General features: G+C 41.2%; 1 protein-coding gene across 9 annotated transcripts in view; it reads right to left on the bottom strand.

Moving 5' to 3' along the window:
- Window positions 1-19,536, bottom strand: part of LOC106611119 (fermitin family homolog 2) — a 90,197-nt gene extending 70,661 nt beyond the window's left edge. For 3 of the 9 annotated variants that reach the window (XM_045723548.1, XM_045723549.1, XM_045723550.1), the window contains exons 1-2: window positions 17,711-18,095; window positions 17,458-17,615 (exon numbers count right to left, since the gene is read on the bottom strand). In XM_045723548.1, the coding sequence (XP_045579504.1) occupies window positions 17,458-17,615; window positions 17,711-17,712 (160 nt within the window). In that variant the 5' untranslated portion in view covers window positions 17,713-18,095. Of the gene's footprint in view, window positions 1-17,457; window positions 17,616-17,710; window positions 18,098-19,241 lie in introns of those variants that run through there. The other 6 variants (XM_045723545.1, XM_045723551.1, XM_045723544.1 and 3 more) reach the window with 4 other exon arrangements.
- Window positions 19,537-20,560: the final 1,024 nt, after the last annotated feature.

Below are 20,560 nucleotides of genomic sequence, written 5' to 3'. Positions count from 1 at the left end.
CAATATCATTCACAAGTGATGGTGACAATATTAGCCTATCACACTATTCTTGATATAACAATGGTTTTACATATACTAAATAATGTGTGAAATGTTTATTTATGTAGAATGGACCATTATCATGCACCTGTCTCGAAACAGGGGCAGCTGGAAAAAAAAATACATTATGCACTTAAATAGCGTGCATAGATGTAAATAGCTTTTCACGTGGTTCATTTTAATGCCAACCAGGTAGGCAATACTCCTGTTGTAAAGAGACGCAATGTGCTTAATATTAGGAAAGTTGAGTAATATAGTAGTCCTAACCTATAAAAAGCTGATGGGATCCTCCTCTTTTTAAGAGGCCATCACTCTGTTTTCTCACGCAATTGCATCGCCAATAGAAATGTTGCGCAACATGAGCTCTCATGAAGTGTTTGATTTGATTTTTGAACACATTTGCATTGATGTCAGAGTGATTAGAGGGACAAGAGTGCTGAGTACCAGGCAGTTAGCAAGTTTGGTAGGTCACTAATAACCAACAGTGTCAGAGCTTGGAAAAGTCTAATTACTGTGACTAAACCATCACGTGGAATTTGACTTATTACCGCCACACCGGCGGTCACACGGTCACAACAGCTCTAGTCATGGAAATAAAAAAGGTGTTGAAAGCAAATTGGCTCCCCATTAAAACAAATAAGATGGAGAACAAGCTATGGAGGAAAAATAGTGGAGTTTTGATGCAGGCACAGCCAACTAGCATAAAAATAATATTGCGAGTCAAAACGATACATTGTCAAAAATAATGTCCCAATATGTAACTGTAGCGAAACCCCCCCCCCCCAAATCACCGAATGCAGTTAAATCCTACAGGAAACCCCTACAATATAGTCTATAAAATAATGTGTGCCTCTGAGCAGTCATTGTGAATCTTTAGACAGTCACAAATTTGATAGGCCTATGCACAATTCACTACATAAGCATCTCGGTCACAGACATGAAGTCTTAATTGAGAGAGACGTGAGGGAAAAATGCTATCTTCTGTCCTAGAGCCTAGGTTATTTTCCAAGCTGCTTATATCAGTTTCATTTGTTCTGAAATCTTGTCAGCGCAACCATGTAAAGGTGGCACAGCACCTCTCTGAGTTGAGGAGAATCCTGGCATAGTGACCATATCTTGGTTTTAAATGACAATCTGATTTGTGCAGTCTTTCACAGGATTCTTAAGCTAAATATGAATTATTCCTGATATTGAAACTTGGTAGATTTTTCAGGAAAATATTAATCCCTAGTGCACATTGGAGGTAATGAACTTATTGTTCAATATATCATTATAATTCAGTCAGTCAATTTATCATGATATGGATTTTTGTCCATATCACCCAGCTCTAATACTGATAACACTTTACATACAGCCAACAGGTAGAACACATTATACATATTCATTTTATCAGCCATAATTTGAGAGTCACGTAGAACTTGCCAAATAGTACCAGTATGGCAATGTGTAACATAACAGCATTATCGATTCAAGTTAAGTGATAGAGCAACATTCAATACCATTGCCTGCTTTACCATGAGCCCCCTTTGTTTAAATATACCCTGACTATGTCTGTAGCAGGGGGAGGGACCAGGTTAGGTCATACTAACCAGCTGAGAGAGACACCAGACAACTGTCTTGCATTGTTGTTCCATTAGCTTAACTGTACACATGGTACGTAGACAGTCTTTACTGTAGCATCTATAGCCAATAGTTCTAGGAGTTCCATGTCACGCAAGTCACCCAACACTAGAATGGTGATAGGGAGATGTGACAACGGTTGTTTTTTTTAAACATTTTAGTCATTTAGCAGACGCTCTTATCCAGAGCGACTTACATTTGAGTGCATACATTTCTTATTTTTTTCCCCGTACTGGTCCCCTGTGGGAATCGGACCCACAACCCTGGTGTTGCAAACACCATGCTCTACCAACTGAGCCACACGGGACCGGGATCTGTTTGTGTGGCATGTAGATAAAATGTCACGACATGGTGTCACAGTGCGAGATGATACTGTGATACATTGTGTTCAATAGCCTGGGCGTTGCAGAATAATGTATTCAGAGATATGGTGCAAGCACGTCAGAAAAGGCTTTTGTGAAAAGATTGGAGCCCGGCAAGCAGACAAACTTGTTTTGGTAAAAAACTAGGAGTGATCTGTAGATAGTGACTGAAGAGTTCTGATAAAACTGAGCAACACTGTTCACATTTGTCACCACACAACATTGCATACAGTCTAAGATGTAGCAGGGTATAAGGTAAATCCATTTGAAGTCAATCCCATTTTGACAGTACGCCTTTGATTTGAACAAAACCTTCCATACCTATTCGCTCATAGTAGAAGTACACAACATTTGACTTTTTAGACCAGAATGCCAAAACATTCAAGAGATTAAACTACTCCATTGACCCCTTTTGCACACCCCACCACACTGGAAAAGAAAAACGCTTGAGATTGACCCAATTTGAAAAGTTTACAAAAACAGGGTTGGCATATTATTTTATAATTTCTTGAAAACATAAATTCAATAATTTATATAAATTAACCTTTAACGTCAATTATCTAAAACGTGTAAACTCTTACAATTATTTTCATATTCACATATGTCGTACCTTAGGCCCTATTTTACATAATCTGAGGTTGTGATGTGCCCACCATCGGTTGAGACAACATGCTCTTGAATACAGGGTGGGTGTCATGTTCAGGCAGATAATTGTACTAAAATGGGAATACAAAAAATAGTAAATTCAACTTTAAAAAAAATTGTAGCACAAAGATGGTTAGAGATCCAGACATCAGAGAACGTTGACTTGAATGGGAATATCTGTTGTTTGAAATTATACTGTCAATCCTCCATAGGAAACCTATTGAAACCATAGACAACCATTTAAGCTCAAATTTGACAGTGGGTAGACCGGCGGCCATCTTTGTGGTAGTAATTGGAAGTTAAAATGTCAAATGGTGTACCAGATACATTGCAGTGGTCTGAAGGGATAGGTCCATTCTATGACACCCACCCTGTATTCAAGAGCATGATGTGTCTCAACCGATGGAGGGCACAACAAGCCTAATGATGCTGTTTTTTAACCGGGGGGGAGAACTTAGCTTATTTCTGAAGACCAGCCAGCCAATTGATGAGTGTACTGTAATGGTGTATCATGCACTAATACATTAAATATAGATACTGTATAACCTTTGTGTCAATTTTCTCAGAATTGGCTGTTGCTAATACCTGACCATGCATGTATGTTACACAAAATAACACAGGGACCTTCAGGGCAAGCCTCCTTTTGGCTATGGACATGAGATACACAGTACAGCGTAGCGCAGTCAATGGCTATGAACTGACACACACACACTTTTCTTCAGGAAAGAAACAGAGGGATATATATATATATATATATATATATATATATATATATATATATATACATATACACACACACACATCTCTTGTAGAAGTCATGTGCGTCCAGAAGGAACAGAGGCCATAGGCTAGATATTGATCCTGGTGATTTTATTGTCTGACACTCTAACCCTCATCTGGGACAGGTCTGATATAAGACCCTGCTCAACAGAATTACACACACACACCTCTCTCCAGGTAAAGTCCCTGGCTACTATACATGGTTGAGCAGGCTCCTGATGCCACTAGCTGCAAGCAGAGAGCCCACGCTCAGCCTTCAGCCTGGCTGCAGCTCGTGGATTAGAAGTGTAGCCGGGAGTATCCAGGAGGATTTTCCTCGCAGGCTCGCCCAGGCTTTCCCCAAAGATGCACTGTGTGTTATGGTCTGGGAGAATCAGTGTAGAAGACCCATGAGCTACATGATACCTTACAGCCCAGGAGGATACGCTCAGAGCTAGAGCGAGACAGAGGAGGAAAGGAGAGTGGTGTGTCCAACTTCTAAAGCCCTGGAGGTTCATAAGGGGAGTGGAATGGCCTTACCTACGGACCATCACTGCCAGGATTCACTGAGTCAGGCCTGTTTCAGAGAGAGAGGTGAGGGGAGACGGAGAGCTCTGCCGTGGGGGTTATTAGATAACAAACGAGAGGCTCGCCCAGTCCTCCTCGGAGACTGATAGTTTGTATCCATTTATGTCATAATCCAAACAAAGCAAAACAATGGGGGTGCTCCACCCTGACGCAGCTTTATACAATTACCCAGCTGGGTTCAGAGTCAGGCCCCAGTCCTGTAATCACGTTATAGCCAGTCTCCTGGCCCAGGATCAATGGAGCACAGAGAGAGGCCATCCAACCCCCCAAGGCACTGAAGATGGATATGGGAGAGATCTGCCACACTCACTGACAACCCATCATCCTAATGTAATGTCCCCCCCTCCATATACTACCACTATGATTTATCAGAAAAAGAAAAAATATATATATATATATATATAAAATCAACCACCTTTGCAAAAGTATCAGTGAAACCCCACAAAAAATATATAATAATAACTATAGGCCTAGCTATTTCCAATAGGCCCTAGGTATCCTGATGTTAACAGGCTAAGGAGTTGCTAGCGTAACAATGTTTCTCTGACAGAAGGGAACAGCTGAGTGGGATGGCTAGTTTGGCTACCCAGGTAAACAGACAATTTTTTCCAGTGATTGCGCCATACCACACCTCACCCAAATAAGAGGGACAGTGAATAGGCTTACAGCTCTTAGTGAGTGACTAACCAACACTGGGGACCAGAGAGGTTGGAGTTTAGAAGCCATCGTTGGTATGAAAGGGAGGGAAAACAGACCAGGGCTGCATATCATCCCAAAGTTGTTACCTCTTCTACCCTCACTCACTCCCAGGTCTGACAGGAGGTGAAAGCAATAGAACAGTTGTCCGATGTATAGAAGGGAGTAAATGAGGATAGAGTTAAAGGTGACAGGGTTTTGGATTGTAACGTAGTTTAGGGACCAAAACGATAAAAGCCATATCGATTTACTTCATTGACCAGCAGGTGCTTGGTGTTTCTCTGACAACGTGGCCTGCAGACAGTTCCTTACCTGGGTGTGAGGATAGCCAGGCAGTAGCGTTGGGGATTGCCAGGGACCTCAAGATACTTAGGTGCCGATACGATATGTATTGCGCTTCGATACTGTGATTTCATTGCAATTTGATATTTCAAACATATTGCTAAACATGTCCGCTGCAGAGGGACAAGAGAGACCCATGAGACTGTTGATCAATCAGGGGAATAAAAGTGCTGAAAACAAGCTATGAAGGGCTTTTGGTGCAGGTACAGCCAACTAGCGCTAAAACAATATTGCGATATTGTCAGACCGACATATCATCAAAAATAATATCCCAAAATGTACCTGTAGCGATTTTTTTTCCCCCATGACTACCAGGCAGCACTAAGAGAGGAGAGTGGGACAACGTAAACAGAATCAGATTCCCAGAGGTGGAGCCAGGAAAGGCCTTTCTGCTGCATGTTTGAGATGCCAAACATTATTAATTAAAAAATAAAGCAAGGACACAGAAGGGTCCAAAAACCAACAATTAGTTAACGAGGGAGGGAGAGAATAGAACTGCGAGTACTAGATAGAAATCTTAGGGAATTTTTGGAACCGCATTGCAATGTACGCTCAATTTAGGGTAGTAATCACAATTTGTAGTGTAGTGCTCCGATTTGGGGGGGGGTAATGAAGGCTAAATCCCAGCAGGATCTTGCTACGTAACAGGAAGCTCTGGGCAGGGCAGGGCTGTTACTTAGCCTAAATACTTCCTGTAAGATAGATTAGAGCAAAGCAGAGTGGGGCTATCGCCTGGTCCGGTGAGCCCCTCTCTCTGCAGGGAGCTATGGTTGTGGAGGGTTCTGACCAATGGACAAGAGTCCTTCACAGTCACGACTCAAATCTCTACGTGTTACCTCATTTCTGAGTCATGGCAACATGATAAGTGAGATGACAAAGCATGTATATCAAACAGAGGGATTTGCAATACTTCCTGATTCTATAGAAGGGAGATTCTCTCTTTGTAGGTAGTAAAGACCCTCATTCCAAACCAGAGAAAATTCTGGGAAGTATCCGTTCAGAAAGCCCCTAAACAAGGAGAGCAGAGATGAGGGGCTGTTAAGAACAAACTTTCACAGGAAGTCACACATCCTGCGTTAAATCGCGTCCGTTTCCTCACAAACCCCCTAATACATTGTCAAACCCTGACCATCTCCATTGTCAAACACCGACAATCTTCCTCTGGTCACTACCACCAACGGACAGGCCGGTTAGCGGGGACACCACCCAAAACCCCACACGACATCGGACCATTCAAACCTGCCATTCTGATTGGAGTACTTGGAAGTCTAAAGAAGGACAGTTTTATTGCTTCTGTAATCAAGACAACAGTTTTCAGCTGTGCTAACATAATTGCAAAAGGGCTTTCTAATGATCAATTAGATGGGACTCTGTACGCCTATGTAGATATCCCATTAAATCAGCCGTTTCCAGCTACAATAGTCATTTACAACATTAACAATGTCTACACTGTATTTCTGATTAATTTGATGTTACTTCAATGGACAATTTTGTTTTGCTTTTCTTTCAAAAACAAGGACATTTAAGTGACCCCAAATTTTTGAAAGGTAGTGTACATTTCTATAAAAACGGTAGTGTCCATTTATTAAAAAAATGTAAAAAAGGAAAAAAAGGAGGGCAACTACTAAAACAATACCGTACATGGCTTCTAAATATACACCCCAAAAACTATTTCAAGGGACATGGGTTCTCAATAAATAAAACCGCTATAGAAAAAAAGTTGTCAGGGCACAGGCTCCTCATACGCAACACATTTTCCAAAAAAGGGGGTAGGTCGAAAGTGAAAGAAACAGAGTGAACAAAAGAGAGCGGGGCAAAGAGCTGAAGCATGCAGCAGAAGGTATTGGGATGACGGCATTGCAGCTTCCAGAGAACATGCCAAACCCTGGAAATAATTTCATTCTCCACAGAAGACTTTTATGGAATTCTAGCGCCGTCTCACGTCACAAAAACCACCTCCCTCTATCGTCCCCCCCCCCCTCCTCTCAGCCAGCCCCCCGCCACTTCTCCATCCCTTACAACACAGATCTAGGATCAGCTTACCCTCGAATCAGAACCACAACCATTAGGATGGGAAAACAGCATTTAAGGGCAGCTGAACCTTACTCCCCTCTACACAGCTGTCAGGATGAAGCTAAGCAGGGGCTACACAACACTGATTGGGTCTACTATTCAGAATCAAAGCCAAAGCCCCTTTGACTCCCAGTGGGAAAGTTCTACACCCACCCAGGTTGGAGGGGCAACGTTACTTTACTCAAACACGCCTTTTACATAAGTGTTTTGATTTTCCTCCATGCTCTCCCCCTCCCTCAGGGTAGTGGTACTGTATACTAACAAAGTAACTCCTCTACTCCCTGAAGTCAGATGTTTGGCTTTTCTCACAAAGCCTTTTCTTGGAGCCCTGATAAAGAAAACAGGGACTTTTTCCAGGATGGTGCAACATTACAATGCATTCTTAGAAAAAAGATTGCGCAGAACAAAAGTTTGCCGGAGTGTTTGCATCCCCATGTTCACAGGAAGGGGCAGGCCATACCGGTGTGTGTGTGTGTGTGTCTGTACAAAATGTGCCTCGCTCAATTCAATGACGTCTGTGTTAGCGCATCAGGATTCCAGGGATTGCATTAGCATTGAGTGCTAGTAAAAGTTGGGCCAACTGCCAGCCAGGCAGGCCTCCACTATATTGGCTAACAATAAGACCTCAAGGCCAGTGGCTGTCCTGTCCCTTCATGGACACTGTGTAAAGGCCTGTGTAAAAGGCCAGGACAGATCTTGGCACTGTTTAAACATTTTGATAATATGGGTATTTTCTGGTACTCATGTCAAAGAATTCAACATTTTTAACCAACAGTTAGTGCTTCATGGTGCTCACTTCAACAAAACCCAAAGAAACCAAAGTGTTTTTTGGACAATAATCATGTTATTACCACCTCATATGCCATGAAAGGGACTGGGCAATCACTACCAACGTACACTACCGGTCAAAAGTTTTAGAACACCTACTCATTCAAGGGCTTTTCTTGATTTTTACTATTTTCTACATTGTAAACTAACTTCATAGTTTTGAAACACCACACATGGAATCACATAGTAACCAAAAAGTGTTAAACAGATTAAAAGATACTTGAGATTCTTCAAAGTAGCCACCCTTTGCATGACAGCTTTGCACACTCTTGGCATTCCCTCAACCAGCTTCACCTGGAATTGTTTTCCAACTGTAACCTCTTACATCTAGACGTTCCGCTAGCAGAACACCTGCTCCAATATCCAATGATATGCGTGGCGCGAAATACAAACTCCTCGAAAATCAAAAAAACTTCAATTTTTCAAACATATGACTATTTTACACCATTTTAAAGACAAGACTCTCCTTTATCTAACCACCCTGTCCGATTTCAAAAAGGCTTTACAGCGAAAGCAAAACATTAGATTATGTCAGCAGAGTACCCAGCCAGAAATAATCAGACACCCATTTTTCAAGCTAGCATATAATGTCACAAAAAACAAAACCACAGCTAAATGCAGCACTAACCTTTGATGATCTTCATCAGATGACACACCTAGGACATTATGTTATACAATACATGCATGTTTTGTTCAATCAAGTTCATATTTATATCAAAAACCAGCTTTTTACATTAGCATGTGACGTTCAGAACTAGCATTCCCACCGAACACTTCCGGTGAATTTACTAAATTACTCACGATAAATGTTCACAAAAAACATAACAATTATTTTAAGAATTATAGATACAGAACTCCTTTATGCAATCGCTATGTCCGATTTTAAAATAGCTTTTCGGTGAAGGCACATTTTGCAATATTCTGAGTAGATAGCTCGCCATCACGGGCTAGCTATTTTGACACCCACCAAGTTTGGTACTCACCAAACTCAGATTTACTATAAGAAAAATTGGATTACCTTTGCTGTTCTTCGTCAGAATGCACTCCCAGGACTTGTACTTCAATAACAAATGTTGGTTTGGTTCCAAATAATCCATAGTTATATCCAAATAGCGGCGTTTTGTTGTGCGTTCAAGACACTATCCGAAGGGTAACGCGCCCGGCGCGTTTCGTGACAAAATTTCTAAATATTCCATTACCGTACTTCGAAGCATGTCAAACGCTGTTTAAAAATCAATTTTTATGCGATTTTTCTCGTAAAAAAAACGATAATATTCCGACCGGGAGTCGTTGTTTTCCTTCAAAGACTGAAAATGAAAACATGGAGTCGTCTCGTGCACGGGTCCGCCAGTCTCATTGTTCTCAGATCGACCACTTACCAAATGCGCTACTGTTTTTCAGCCATGGCCTGCAAAGTCATCATTCAACGTTCTGGCGCCTTCTGAAAGCCTATGGGAGCGTTAGAAAATGTCATGTTACAGCAGAGATCCCCTGTTTTGGATAGAGATGATCAAGAAGGCCAAGAAATGGTCAGAGAGGGCGCTTCCTGTTTGGAATCTTCTCAGGTTTTGGCCTGCCAAATGAGTTCTGTTATACTCACAGACACCATTCAAACAGTTTTAGAAACTTGAGTGTTTTCTATCCAAAGCTAATAATTATATGCATATTCTAGTTTCTGGGCAGGAGTAATAATCAGATTAAATCGGGTACGTTTTTTATCCGGCCGTGAAAATACTGCCCCCTATCCATAACAAGTTAAAGGAGTTCCCACATATGCTGAGCAATTATTGGCTGCTTTTCCGTCACTCTGCGGTCCGGCTCATCCCAAAACATCTCAATTGGGTTGAGGTTGGGTGATTGTGGAGGCCAGGTCATCTGATGCAGCACTCCCCTTCTTGGTCAAATAGCCCTTACACAGCCTGGAGGTGTTTTGGGTCATTGTCCTGTTGAATAACAAATGATAGTCCCTCTAAGCGCAAACCAGATGGGATGGCGTATGGCTGCAGAATGCGGCAGTTGGAACCCCAAATGTATTTATTTTTTAATAAAAAAAAATATATATATTTTTTATATAAATAAATCACTCAGTCTCCACTGAACATTTAATGTTGAGATGTGTCTGTTACTTGAACTCGGAAGCATTTATTTGGGCTGCAATTTCTGAGGCTGGTAACTCTAATGAACTTATCCTCTGCAGCAGAGGTAACTCTGGGTCTTCCTTTCCTGTGGTGGTCCTCATGAGCCAGTTTCATCATAGCGCTTGATGGTTTTTGCGACTACACTTGAGAAACTTTGTTCTATATTGACTGACCTTCATGTCTTTAAGTAATGATGGACTGTCGTTTATCTTTGCTTATTTGAGCTGTTCTTGCCATAATATGGACTTGGTCTTTTACAAAATAGGGCTATCTTCTGTATACCACCCCTACATTGTCACAACACAACTGATTGTCTCAAACGCATTAAGAAGGAAAGAAATTCCACAAATGAATTTAACAAGGCACACCTGTTAAGTGAAATGCATTCCTGGTGACTACCTCATGAAGCTGGTTGAGAGAATGCCAAGGCTGTGCAAAGCTGTCAAGGGAAAGGGTGGCTACTTTGAAGAATCTCAAATCTAAAATATATTTTGATTTGTTTACCCCTTTTTTGGTTACTACGTGATTCCATAGTTTTGATGTCTTCCCTATTATTTTACAATGTAGAAAATAGTAAAAAATAAAGCAAACCCCTGGAATGAGTAAGTGTGTCCAAACTTTTGACTGGTACGGTGTATTTAAAAAAAGAAAATCTAGGCACCGTTAATACTTCACTAGGATTTGTTAGGATGACGAAGGCCACTGAAACCCCTTGAATTAGATGGAGGTGATGCCCTGCAATGGAAACTGCTCATGAGGTGGCAAATGATCATGGTTTACTGTGTGACATTGAGTAAGATGAAGATGACGACAATGGTAACTATCAACGCAGCAGCAAAATCTCATGTTTGAGTGTGAAATCAAGTTAGACCATTTTAACCATATTTGATGATGAACCCGAAGTTGATAGTGAGCCAAAGTCTCAGATGTTTTACAGATAAACTAGACGTCCTACAATGGTTGATATAGTACAGTGTGACAATTGTTCCATCTTCGTCAAATAAAGTCCACAGCTAATGTTGTTTAGTCAGATGTTGGTTTCCCTTCTTCGATTCCAACAGAAACGCTTTCAAAAGGAAGCACTTTGGATAAGAACAAAGTAATAATGTCCAAATTTAGCAGACACAAACAAGTGAAGTAGTGAGTGAGGGGGCGATCAGAGGGGAGGGTTCTTCATCATGCAGCCTGAAATACCGTACTCCTCAGATCAGGGGGGAATGAACACTAATCAATGGCAAAGTGCTTTCCTGGCATTTCACAGTTGAATCCATTCTGCTGTACTGTTGTTACTAGCTCCCCATCTGAGCCTCTGATGTAAAGGGGTTAGTCACTGCTTATAGTAGGGGATGGAGAGACTGAGGGAAGACAGAACACATACATGATGCATGTTAACACATGCCCCCACCCACCATACACAACAAAAGAACTGTGCTGGTAAAGGGTTGTGATTTGAATGTGGGCTGTAAACAGTAGCTGTGAAACCACCATGAGGAATCTTAGCTCAGAATGTGAGACAATGCAGTGCAACGCATACCACGGACTGCACCCTTAGACATGAACAGAATCACAAGGGATTTTGAGAGAGACTGGGACAGGACACCCTGTGTGTCTGTGTGCCAGAAGTACGTGGCATCTGCGTGTGTGTGTTGACAGACTACCTTCAAAAGGATGCCCTCTAAATTAACCTCCCTACACCAAGACAACCATCTGACTATCATTCAACCAATCAGAGTCCATATGCCTACATGTGGCCACTTGAATGCAGTTCAGTCTGTACCCAACTATTCAACGATGTCACCAGTGAGAGGTGGGTGGACCAGGAGGCATGAAAAGAGGTCACGTACAGCTGGGAGAAAGTGCACACACACACACAAAAGAGGTGGTGTCTTTTCCCACAATACACCAGTGTCACACGAGAGGGGTTTGTCCACAACAGTTTCATCATATGAGGCTCCCATGGTCCCACTCTATCCAGTGGGAGTTGTTGATTTACACTAAATGTGGATAATACTTGATCATTACGTCATCATCTCATTACCACTACTGGCTATACCACTGCTGGTCATATGTACTATATTTGAACCAGGCCAACAGAGTAGCCATGTGTCAAGTCTGCAGGGAGACTGGGTTAATGATTACAATGGAAAACAACCTGACTAGACCTATTTGAATGTTCCCATGACATCTAAGGTGCACCCAAACACCAACATGTCAACTATGGGGGCAGTTTGAGGATAACCATAGCAGCTACTTGAACTTTTTAACTTGCCAATCATTTAAAATCAAATTGTATTTGTCACATGCACCGAATACAACAGGTGTAGACTTGTAGTGAAATGCTTTACTTACAAGTCCTAACCAACAATGCAGTTAAGAAAAATAAAAAACAATTAAAGAGCAGCAGTAAAATAACAATAGACTATATACAGGGGGTACCGGTACAGAGTCAATGTGCGGGGACACCGGTTAGTCAAGTTAATATGTAGGTAGAGTTATTAAAATGACTATGCATAGATAATAACAGAGTAGCAGCAGCGTAAGGGGGGGGGGGCATTTGACTAGATGATCAGGAGTCTTATAGGCTGGGGGTAGAAGCTGTTTAGAAGCCTTTTGGACCTAGACTTGGCGCTCCGGTACCGCTTGCCGTGTGGTAGCAGAGAGAACAGTCTGACTACGGTGGCTGGAGTCTGACAATTTTTAAGGCCTTCCTTAGAGGGGTAATTGAAACAAACACTACACAACGAGATGGCTTAAGAAGTATATATGACTGGAGGGATAAGTCAGTTAGCTCAACCTGCAGTGCTTCTACAGTTCACGTTGGATTTTACTTTTATCAAGAGGAGATACTGAAGCCACTGGTGATTAACAATTATTTGGACAATCAGCAGATGTGGCTGTTGCTCCTCTCAGATGGGTCTCCTCACATGCAGACAAACACACAACCCCTTTGCTACGCCACAGTGTTGCTTTTACTGCTTTCACATAGGATTTACGGTATGTCTTTATTTTTTTTTATATATGACCCCATTACAAACAGGCCCATTTTTTAACCACATTCTTGCCTGCATATGCTTTTTATACCTTGTGTGCATACCGGTGGCGAGTGGTAGTAGGGGTGTGCAGATGTGGATAATACTTGATCATTACGTCATCATCTCATTACCACTACTGGCTATACCACTGCTGGTCATATGTACTATATTTGAACCAGGCCAACAGAGTAGCCATGTGAAAATACACCATCAAAAAGAAATCCATTATTAATGTGTTTCGGCAGGTCCTAAGAAACATAAGACTAAAAATGTATTTTCAAAACAATACCATATTTTGTTTCATTATGTTACGTCTAAATGAATAAAATCAATAGTTCATTAAAACAGACAAGACAAACCTACCCCAATCAACACATATTTTGTAGTGAGAATAACAAAATACATATTTTTCCCCACACAACTTGCATCATGGGAACATGTAAAACATGTTTGTTTTTTTAAATAGATATTTTGAAACAGAGCCCAAGCCCATGTTTTTTCATCCACGTTTCATCCCTTTACTACCCTCACCCCACTATGTTAGGGAGCAGGCATAGGGTCTTACATTGAGAGTATCTTCATCATGATACCCAGAGAAAATTGTAACAATCCTATTTTCAAAAGCTTGCGACTCATGCTCATATTTCACAACCTTCGCGGGCTTGTGTAGTGGTCTATATGCGATCGATCAAAATAAATAGATCTACACTTGATTTAGGCTACATTATTGCATGCTAAATGTTCCTGATCAGTGAGATGAGCAAACGAATAGATGAGCTATGCCACCTCCACTTATTTTCCCAGACAGAAACCAATGAACCAAATAGCCTATACATATGGAGATTCAGTGAAACAAAATCCCATTGATTGAGACAATTAAGTGGGGCTCCCGAGTGGCACTGCATCTTAGCGCTAGAGGCGTCACTATAGACACCCTGGTTCGAATCCAGGTTGTATCACAACCATCCGTGATTGGGAGTCCCATAGGGTCGCGCACAATTGCCATCGTCCAGGTTTGGCCACTGTAGGCCCTCACTGTAAATAAGAATTTGTTCTTAACTGACTTGCCTAATTAAACACAGGTTACATTTTTTTTTTTATATATATATATGAAAAAGTGAAGTCGCAGGCTTTTGGTAGGGAGTAGGCCAAGGATACTAAGAGACTGCGAGTGAAGAGCAAAATAATACACTTGTTAAGCTATAAAACATGCTGGCAAAACATAATAAATGAGCCAACTAAACAAGATGATCATGAGCAGAACTCACCTCAACTAAGCTAACATTTCCACAGCTTAATTGTAGCCTAACCAATATCCAAACAAATAGTGAAAAAAAATCTAAATAAAATAAAAACAGATTGCTTTGAGACAAGCGTGGGGACTCGTCTTGATAAAGCAATCAAAGCTGTGCTGAAATGATAATCTAGTTCACCACACGTGGGTAAGCTATTCCTTCACATTTATTACAAACGATTGGATAACTGGGAGTTTGGAATTTACAGATACCATCTGTAAATAGCCCATCCAACTACCTCATCCCCATACTGTATTTATCTTGCTCCTTTGCACCCCAGTATCTCTACTTGCACATCTATCACTCCAGTGTTTAATTGGTATATTGTAATTACTTCGCCACCATGGCCTATTTATTGCCTTACCTCATTTGCACACACTGTATATAGACTTTTCCTACTGTATGTTTGTTTATTCCATGTGTAACTCTGTGTTGTTGTATGTGTCAAACTGCTTTGCTTCATCTTGGCCAGGTCGCAGTTGTAAATGAGAACTTGTTCTAAACTAGCCTACCTGGTTAAATATTAAAAATAAAAAAAATACTGTTCAGATATTGAGAAGAGGAGGAAAAAAGGTTGGTGATATGGTAAAGTTGTGGAAAAACATGTACAAAACATTAAGGACACCTCTTTCCATGACAGATTAAGTGAAAGATGTGATCCCTTATTGAGATCACTTGTTAAATCTACTTCAAAATCAGTGTAGATGAAGGGGAGGAAACAGTTTAAAGGTTTTTTTTAAGCCTTGAGACATGTATTGTGTATGTGTGTCATTCAGACGGTGAATAGGCAAGAAAAAAATGGTGCATTTGAACGGGGTATGGTAGTAGGTGCCGGGTTCACCGGTTTGTGTCAAGAACTGCAACGCTGCTGGATTTTTCCACACGCAACAGTTTCCTGTGCATATCAAGAATGGTCCACCACCCAAAGGACATCCAGACAACTTTAGGAAGCATTGGTGTCAACATGGGCCAGAATCCCTATGGACGGCTTTCAACACCTTGTAGAATCCAAGGTGGGAGGGGGATGTAACTCCATATTAGGTAGGTGTTCCTAATGTTTAGTATAATCAGTGTTCGTTTCAGTTTGACAAGAACAACTGACAGTCACGGTCAGCTGAACCAAATTATTATAAACCATGGACATCAAACCACACACACAGCTTGAATCCACTGGAGATAACTCACAAAACCAAAAGTAGCCAGGACCAAGCACAACATGATTCACAGAATCAGAATAGTATCATAAATACAAACTATTGACCAATAACAAGAGCAGTAAATTAATTAAATACTCATGCTGTAACAGAAGGGAAGCCTTCACAAGGGGAACTTACAGCTTCACACATCCACACACACACCACACACACACACACACACACACACACACACACACACACACACACACATCTTCTGGTGATGTGCAGTTTGCAAGCGATTCATCCTTTTTGAACGACTCTTTTTACTGACTCGAGAGTCAAGATTTGTTTTTCTGAGTGACAGCAGGATTAATACGCACTCCTCCGGCTCAGCGGCTCCTTAGACTTGCTCCGACCAACAATTGCCTGTCATATATGCGCGCAGGAAAACGGATCATGCTGCCGGCAGCACAGAGAAGGAAAATACACATTTAGAACTGATAATTGATCTCATGGAGTAGGAACGAATGTAATGATCAGATTATTGGATGTTATGAGGGACACAGCTTTGTAAAACCAAAACATACACACAGCCTTTGCTCAACAAACTCAAACCATTGGGGTGCTACAGTTCGCAAACGATAGTGCTTATCACCCTCACAGCAGTCAAGCAATGCATTCCGCCAAGAGTCATTCACAATATAGTCCGGATACGGCCACAACTAGACCTTCTTTGAAATGCATCAAGAAATCATCTTATTTGTATGCCTAGCAATCAACACACGTACATTGTTTAAAGCACCCTTTTACAAGTCTCATTCACAAATGACAGCTCCAATAAGCCCCTTATGGTGAACGAGAGGCTTGTAAAATCATGACTCTTGAGTTTTCAGTTCATCGTTCACCGGGAGGGGGGTCCTGCGTACTCTGGGCAAACTAACTCCAATGAATGGAGTCAAAAGATTTGTTCTTTTGACTGATCGAGACAAAAACATTTGAGTCAGTAAAAAGAGCCTCACTAATGTTTCCCCACATGGTGCAGCAGCAGTGCTGCATGTGAGCATGGTTAAGATGCAGCACAAACGACCACAGAGAACAAAGGCCACAATTATACTGAGCTTTAACAGAAGGGCTAAAAAAGGGAAATGTGCAGACCAGGGAATAAAATCTTGTGCAATGGAGAAATGTTGGGTATTCGCACGCCTAAGACACTGTCAAGTCCCAAACTGCACTGCCATCATGACGTTTTTCACCATGAAACAACCCAGTGTTCCGCATGCTGAAACAGAGTTCATTCCCACTCGGTCCAATCTCTCACTCAGAAACTTGGAAAATGGCAGCATAATTCCATTGAATGTTGCTAATCATGTGATAGAATGTGAGAAGTTACAGTATATCCATATCATAAAACATTACAAGCCAGATAGATTCTGAATTCCCATTTAAGCCAACAGAGTAGCCTGTATATTTAGTATACGTCGCTCACAAGTTGCTATTATCTGTTCATGGTGTTTAGATGAAGTCACATTCCAGTTGTCAGTTGAGCAACAACTTTGCAAAGAAAATAATTTACTGTCTCACAAATATGACTAGATAACTGGCAGACATAATCCAGCTGCAGATGGGAGGCTGAGGGGACAGGGGCCAAAGAACATTGCCTCGTGACCAACTATGGCCTTCCTCCCCCTTGGTCAACCACATAAGGAAAACAAATGTAGAAATTGGCCATCTGATTAGAAGCACAAATCAACAGAAAATACAAAATAAAACATTGACAAATCAATATGCAAATGTTTCTATTCCAATACTTTGAATAAGATGGGGAATAAAAACAGGACATAAGCACATTTCTTCCAGAAGAAGCTGGACATAAAAAGAGTGCAACACCATTGAACATCTCTTACCGAGTTTCTCCACGAGTTTGAGCATGACCCCACCAATGTGGATCTCGCCGGTGACCCTCAAAGACACGTCCCTGTGGAGGTCTGTCACGTGCATCTTCAGTTCCCACGTCCCGTCCGCATAGCAGCCATCGGGCATCCGTATACCGTCCAGCGCCATCCTTACACAAATCACACAATTAGGAAAAACTGCCCAAGAATAAATACTTCCATTCAACTGGTAAAAAAAGATGTATCAAAATTGTGCTTGCCATACATTTGTGAAGTTTGTCATATGCAGACTGAAAGTGACTTGAGGAAGCACAGGACACCATAGCCGATCTAAATGTTTTGATTAAATGTTGTGATTGTCCATAACTTCAACAGTTTCTGTTTCTTGAATCATAAAATGTAAATTTTCTTATAGGCCATTTGAAGCATGCTTTGGCTCTAGCCAAGGCTTCATTAGCTCTTGAGAACACAAGGGGCACAAGATGGCTCACAGCCGGTCCTTGTCTTTGGTTCTCAGCTGATGGTATGGAGGATAGCTGGCTCCATGTGAACTACAATCCCGACGTTGTTTTAACGTTTAGAAACGTTATTAATCCGCGGTAGCGATACGGTTTTGGAAACCTTTGGAACTTAACTTTCAATTAGGCAACAAAGAATCTTTCAAATAAAATTTTTTAAAAAACACCTACTGTGCGCAATTTAGCAGTCGCACGCGGCTGTTTTCACTCACTACCTCAGCTATGACATTCTCTCACCTTGCGCTCGCATTTCCATTGGACCATTCCATCCACATTTGCGGTTGGATGGCATGTTTATCCAAATACAGGCAGTTGTAACTTTCCTGAACTGTGACAGTAAGTGTATCTGTTGTATATGAAAAATGATATGCAACTTAAGTTCCAAATGTTTCCAAAGCTGTATTGCATGCGAGGCATATTTGCGTTTAGACAGAGCATTTGGGCAAGCGTCGGGGCATTTGCCTCACAAGGCTGAAGGGACATCCAATGGCTCAATGTAATTGGAGTCATGAATAAGTCTTAAAGCGGCAATCAGCAATTGAAACACGAAATCTACGCCCCAGATTCGACAAAAAAAACAAAAGTGGTTGGAGGGATGGGGTTGGAGAAATGTAACCACTCAAATTCAGACATAACTAGAGATGCAAGGACTGACCATCCATGATATCAACATTATAGTTTGAACAATGTTTTGAGGCTATAGAATGTGTTTACTTCAATATTTGGAAACAGTCAAACGTATATTTTGGGTTCTGATTGAGTACGACAGTTGAACTAAGGTCATGAGGCATTACATTATCAATGGGTACATACCAAAAACAATTGATATAACAACTGCAGATTGCCCCTTTAGGGCTACATGTGAAGGTCGCAATTAATCGATAACCAAAAAAGAACAAAGGGTACCGGCCTAAATTATGGCAAGCTGAACTTCAATAAAAATATTCTCCCGTCTGCTTTTTCTAACGGTATAGACATCCTGACAAATATGAAGTTGATTACGTAAGCAGCCCCATACAAGAACTCATGAGAGCACACAATCTGGTCAACCAGTGTAACTCACTTAAATATGTCCATACATGAGAAAAACTAATACGTTTGAACGAGTAAAAGGGAGTTCGAATCATACATTATTTACCAGATATAGCAGGCCTTATAATCTGCAGTTGGCGTACAAAAAAAATCAATGTTATCATATTCCCGAGCGGCAGAGTGCGCAAAAATAACTACAATTATTGAGCTTTGAGGACGTAAATTATATCGGTTGTGTCCACTCACCTTCTCAAATACACCAACCAAATCCAAAAACACACTTAAACTTCCGATGTTTCGATAGTCAACCAGATTTTCTAAATAATGTAGACTACCTGGGTCTTTTCAAAGAGAATATCCCAAAGAACTCGTCCAATTGAAGTATCCCAAAGTGCCTCCTGGCTTCAGCTAATGGAGTCCAGCCGTCTCTCTTTCTCCCTCCCTCTTTCCACCAGATAACGTCACTCACTGCTCCAGCTCCAATCGACTTTTCCTTTCAAACGGTTCAGCAGTTCCCCTCTCCCAACGTTACCCGCCCCGTCATTCCCCTGCTCCTTCCATACTTATTTTATTTTTCATTGGAAAGGGACTTGTGTGACGCGGGAAATTACATACAATGTCATTTTTTATAATCTCGCAGATCTTTTCTAACCCCTAGGTTTAGAGTTTCAATGATGTCCCCAACCACGCACTCGTATTTAGACATACATTGGAAAAGTTAAAACTATGCTTTTGTATGTCGTGTTTTATTCCATGCTTTCATTCATAACTGACCCACTGTGGAAAATTCAACAGTTTGGTAGGGAATAACAAGCGCATAGAACCGCTGCTGCATGCCTTTTATGGAAATAGTATGGCGTTTGCGGTGGTACATCCGGGGACCGCTATGGGGTCCCCGCCTAGGGAATTACACACAATTACTAATTTAGAACACACCTTCTAAAGCCCCCCATCTACAGTATATAAAATCCAGCGACTGAGCCCACTAGTCTTAAATACGTTGCACTATTAGCTCTCACTGGTAAAGATGTTACAAAATGTCCAGCCATAAATATGATTTGGATATCGGTGCTGATCACTCCTATTGATGAAACACGTAAAAGGTTTAACATAACAGGCATTGCACTTGTTTTCCTTAAACTGTGTCCTACCCTCTTATCAGACCCACACATTCTTTCTGTTCATTCTTTTTCTTGAGCTAAATAAAATAACAAGAGTATCTCTCTCCCTGTATTTTCATTTCTGGTACATCATTAAAATACCAACATCAGGAGTGGATTGTAGGCCTACACTTTGACAGATCAACAGTTTGGCTGTGAGTTATGGCTGACTGAAGTGAAAAATAATCAAACCCCTTTGATGGATCCACAACCTCAGCTTTGAAAGAATACCCTGTTGAGTGTTCATGGATAGTAGTTATTAGTCATTGTAAACTAAATAAAATACACATCAATGTGTGGAATTGTACAGATTTTTCTATCCACACACTGCCTCCACCACTCTAGAGAATTATATATTTAGCCAAACTACTCATTTGTTTGGCTTTGTTGATATGCATTCAAAGC

The sequence above is a fragment of the Salmo salar genome, chromosome ssa09, assembly GCF_905237065.1.
Source record: "Salmo salar chromosome ssa09, Ssal_v3.1, whole genome shotgun sequence".
Taxonomy (NCBI): Eukaryota; Metazoa; Chordata; class Actinopteri; order Salmoniformes; family Salmonidae; genus Salmo; species Salmo salar.
The sequence above is the reverse complement of the archived record's forward strand: the minus strand, read 5'-3'. Positions and strand labels throughout refer to the sequence as shown.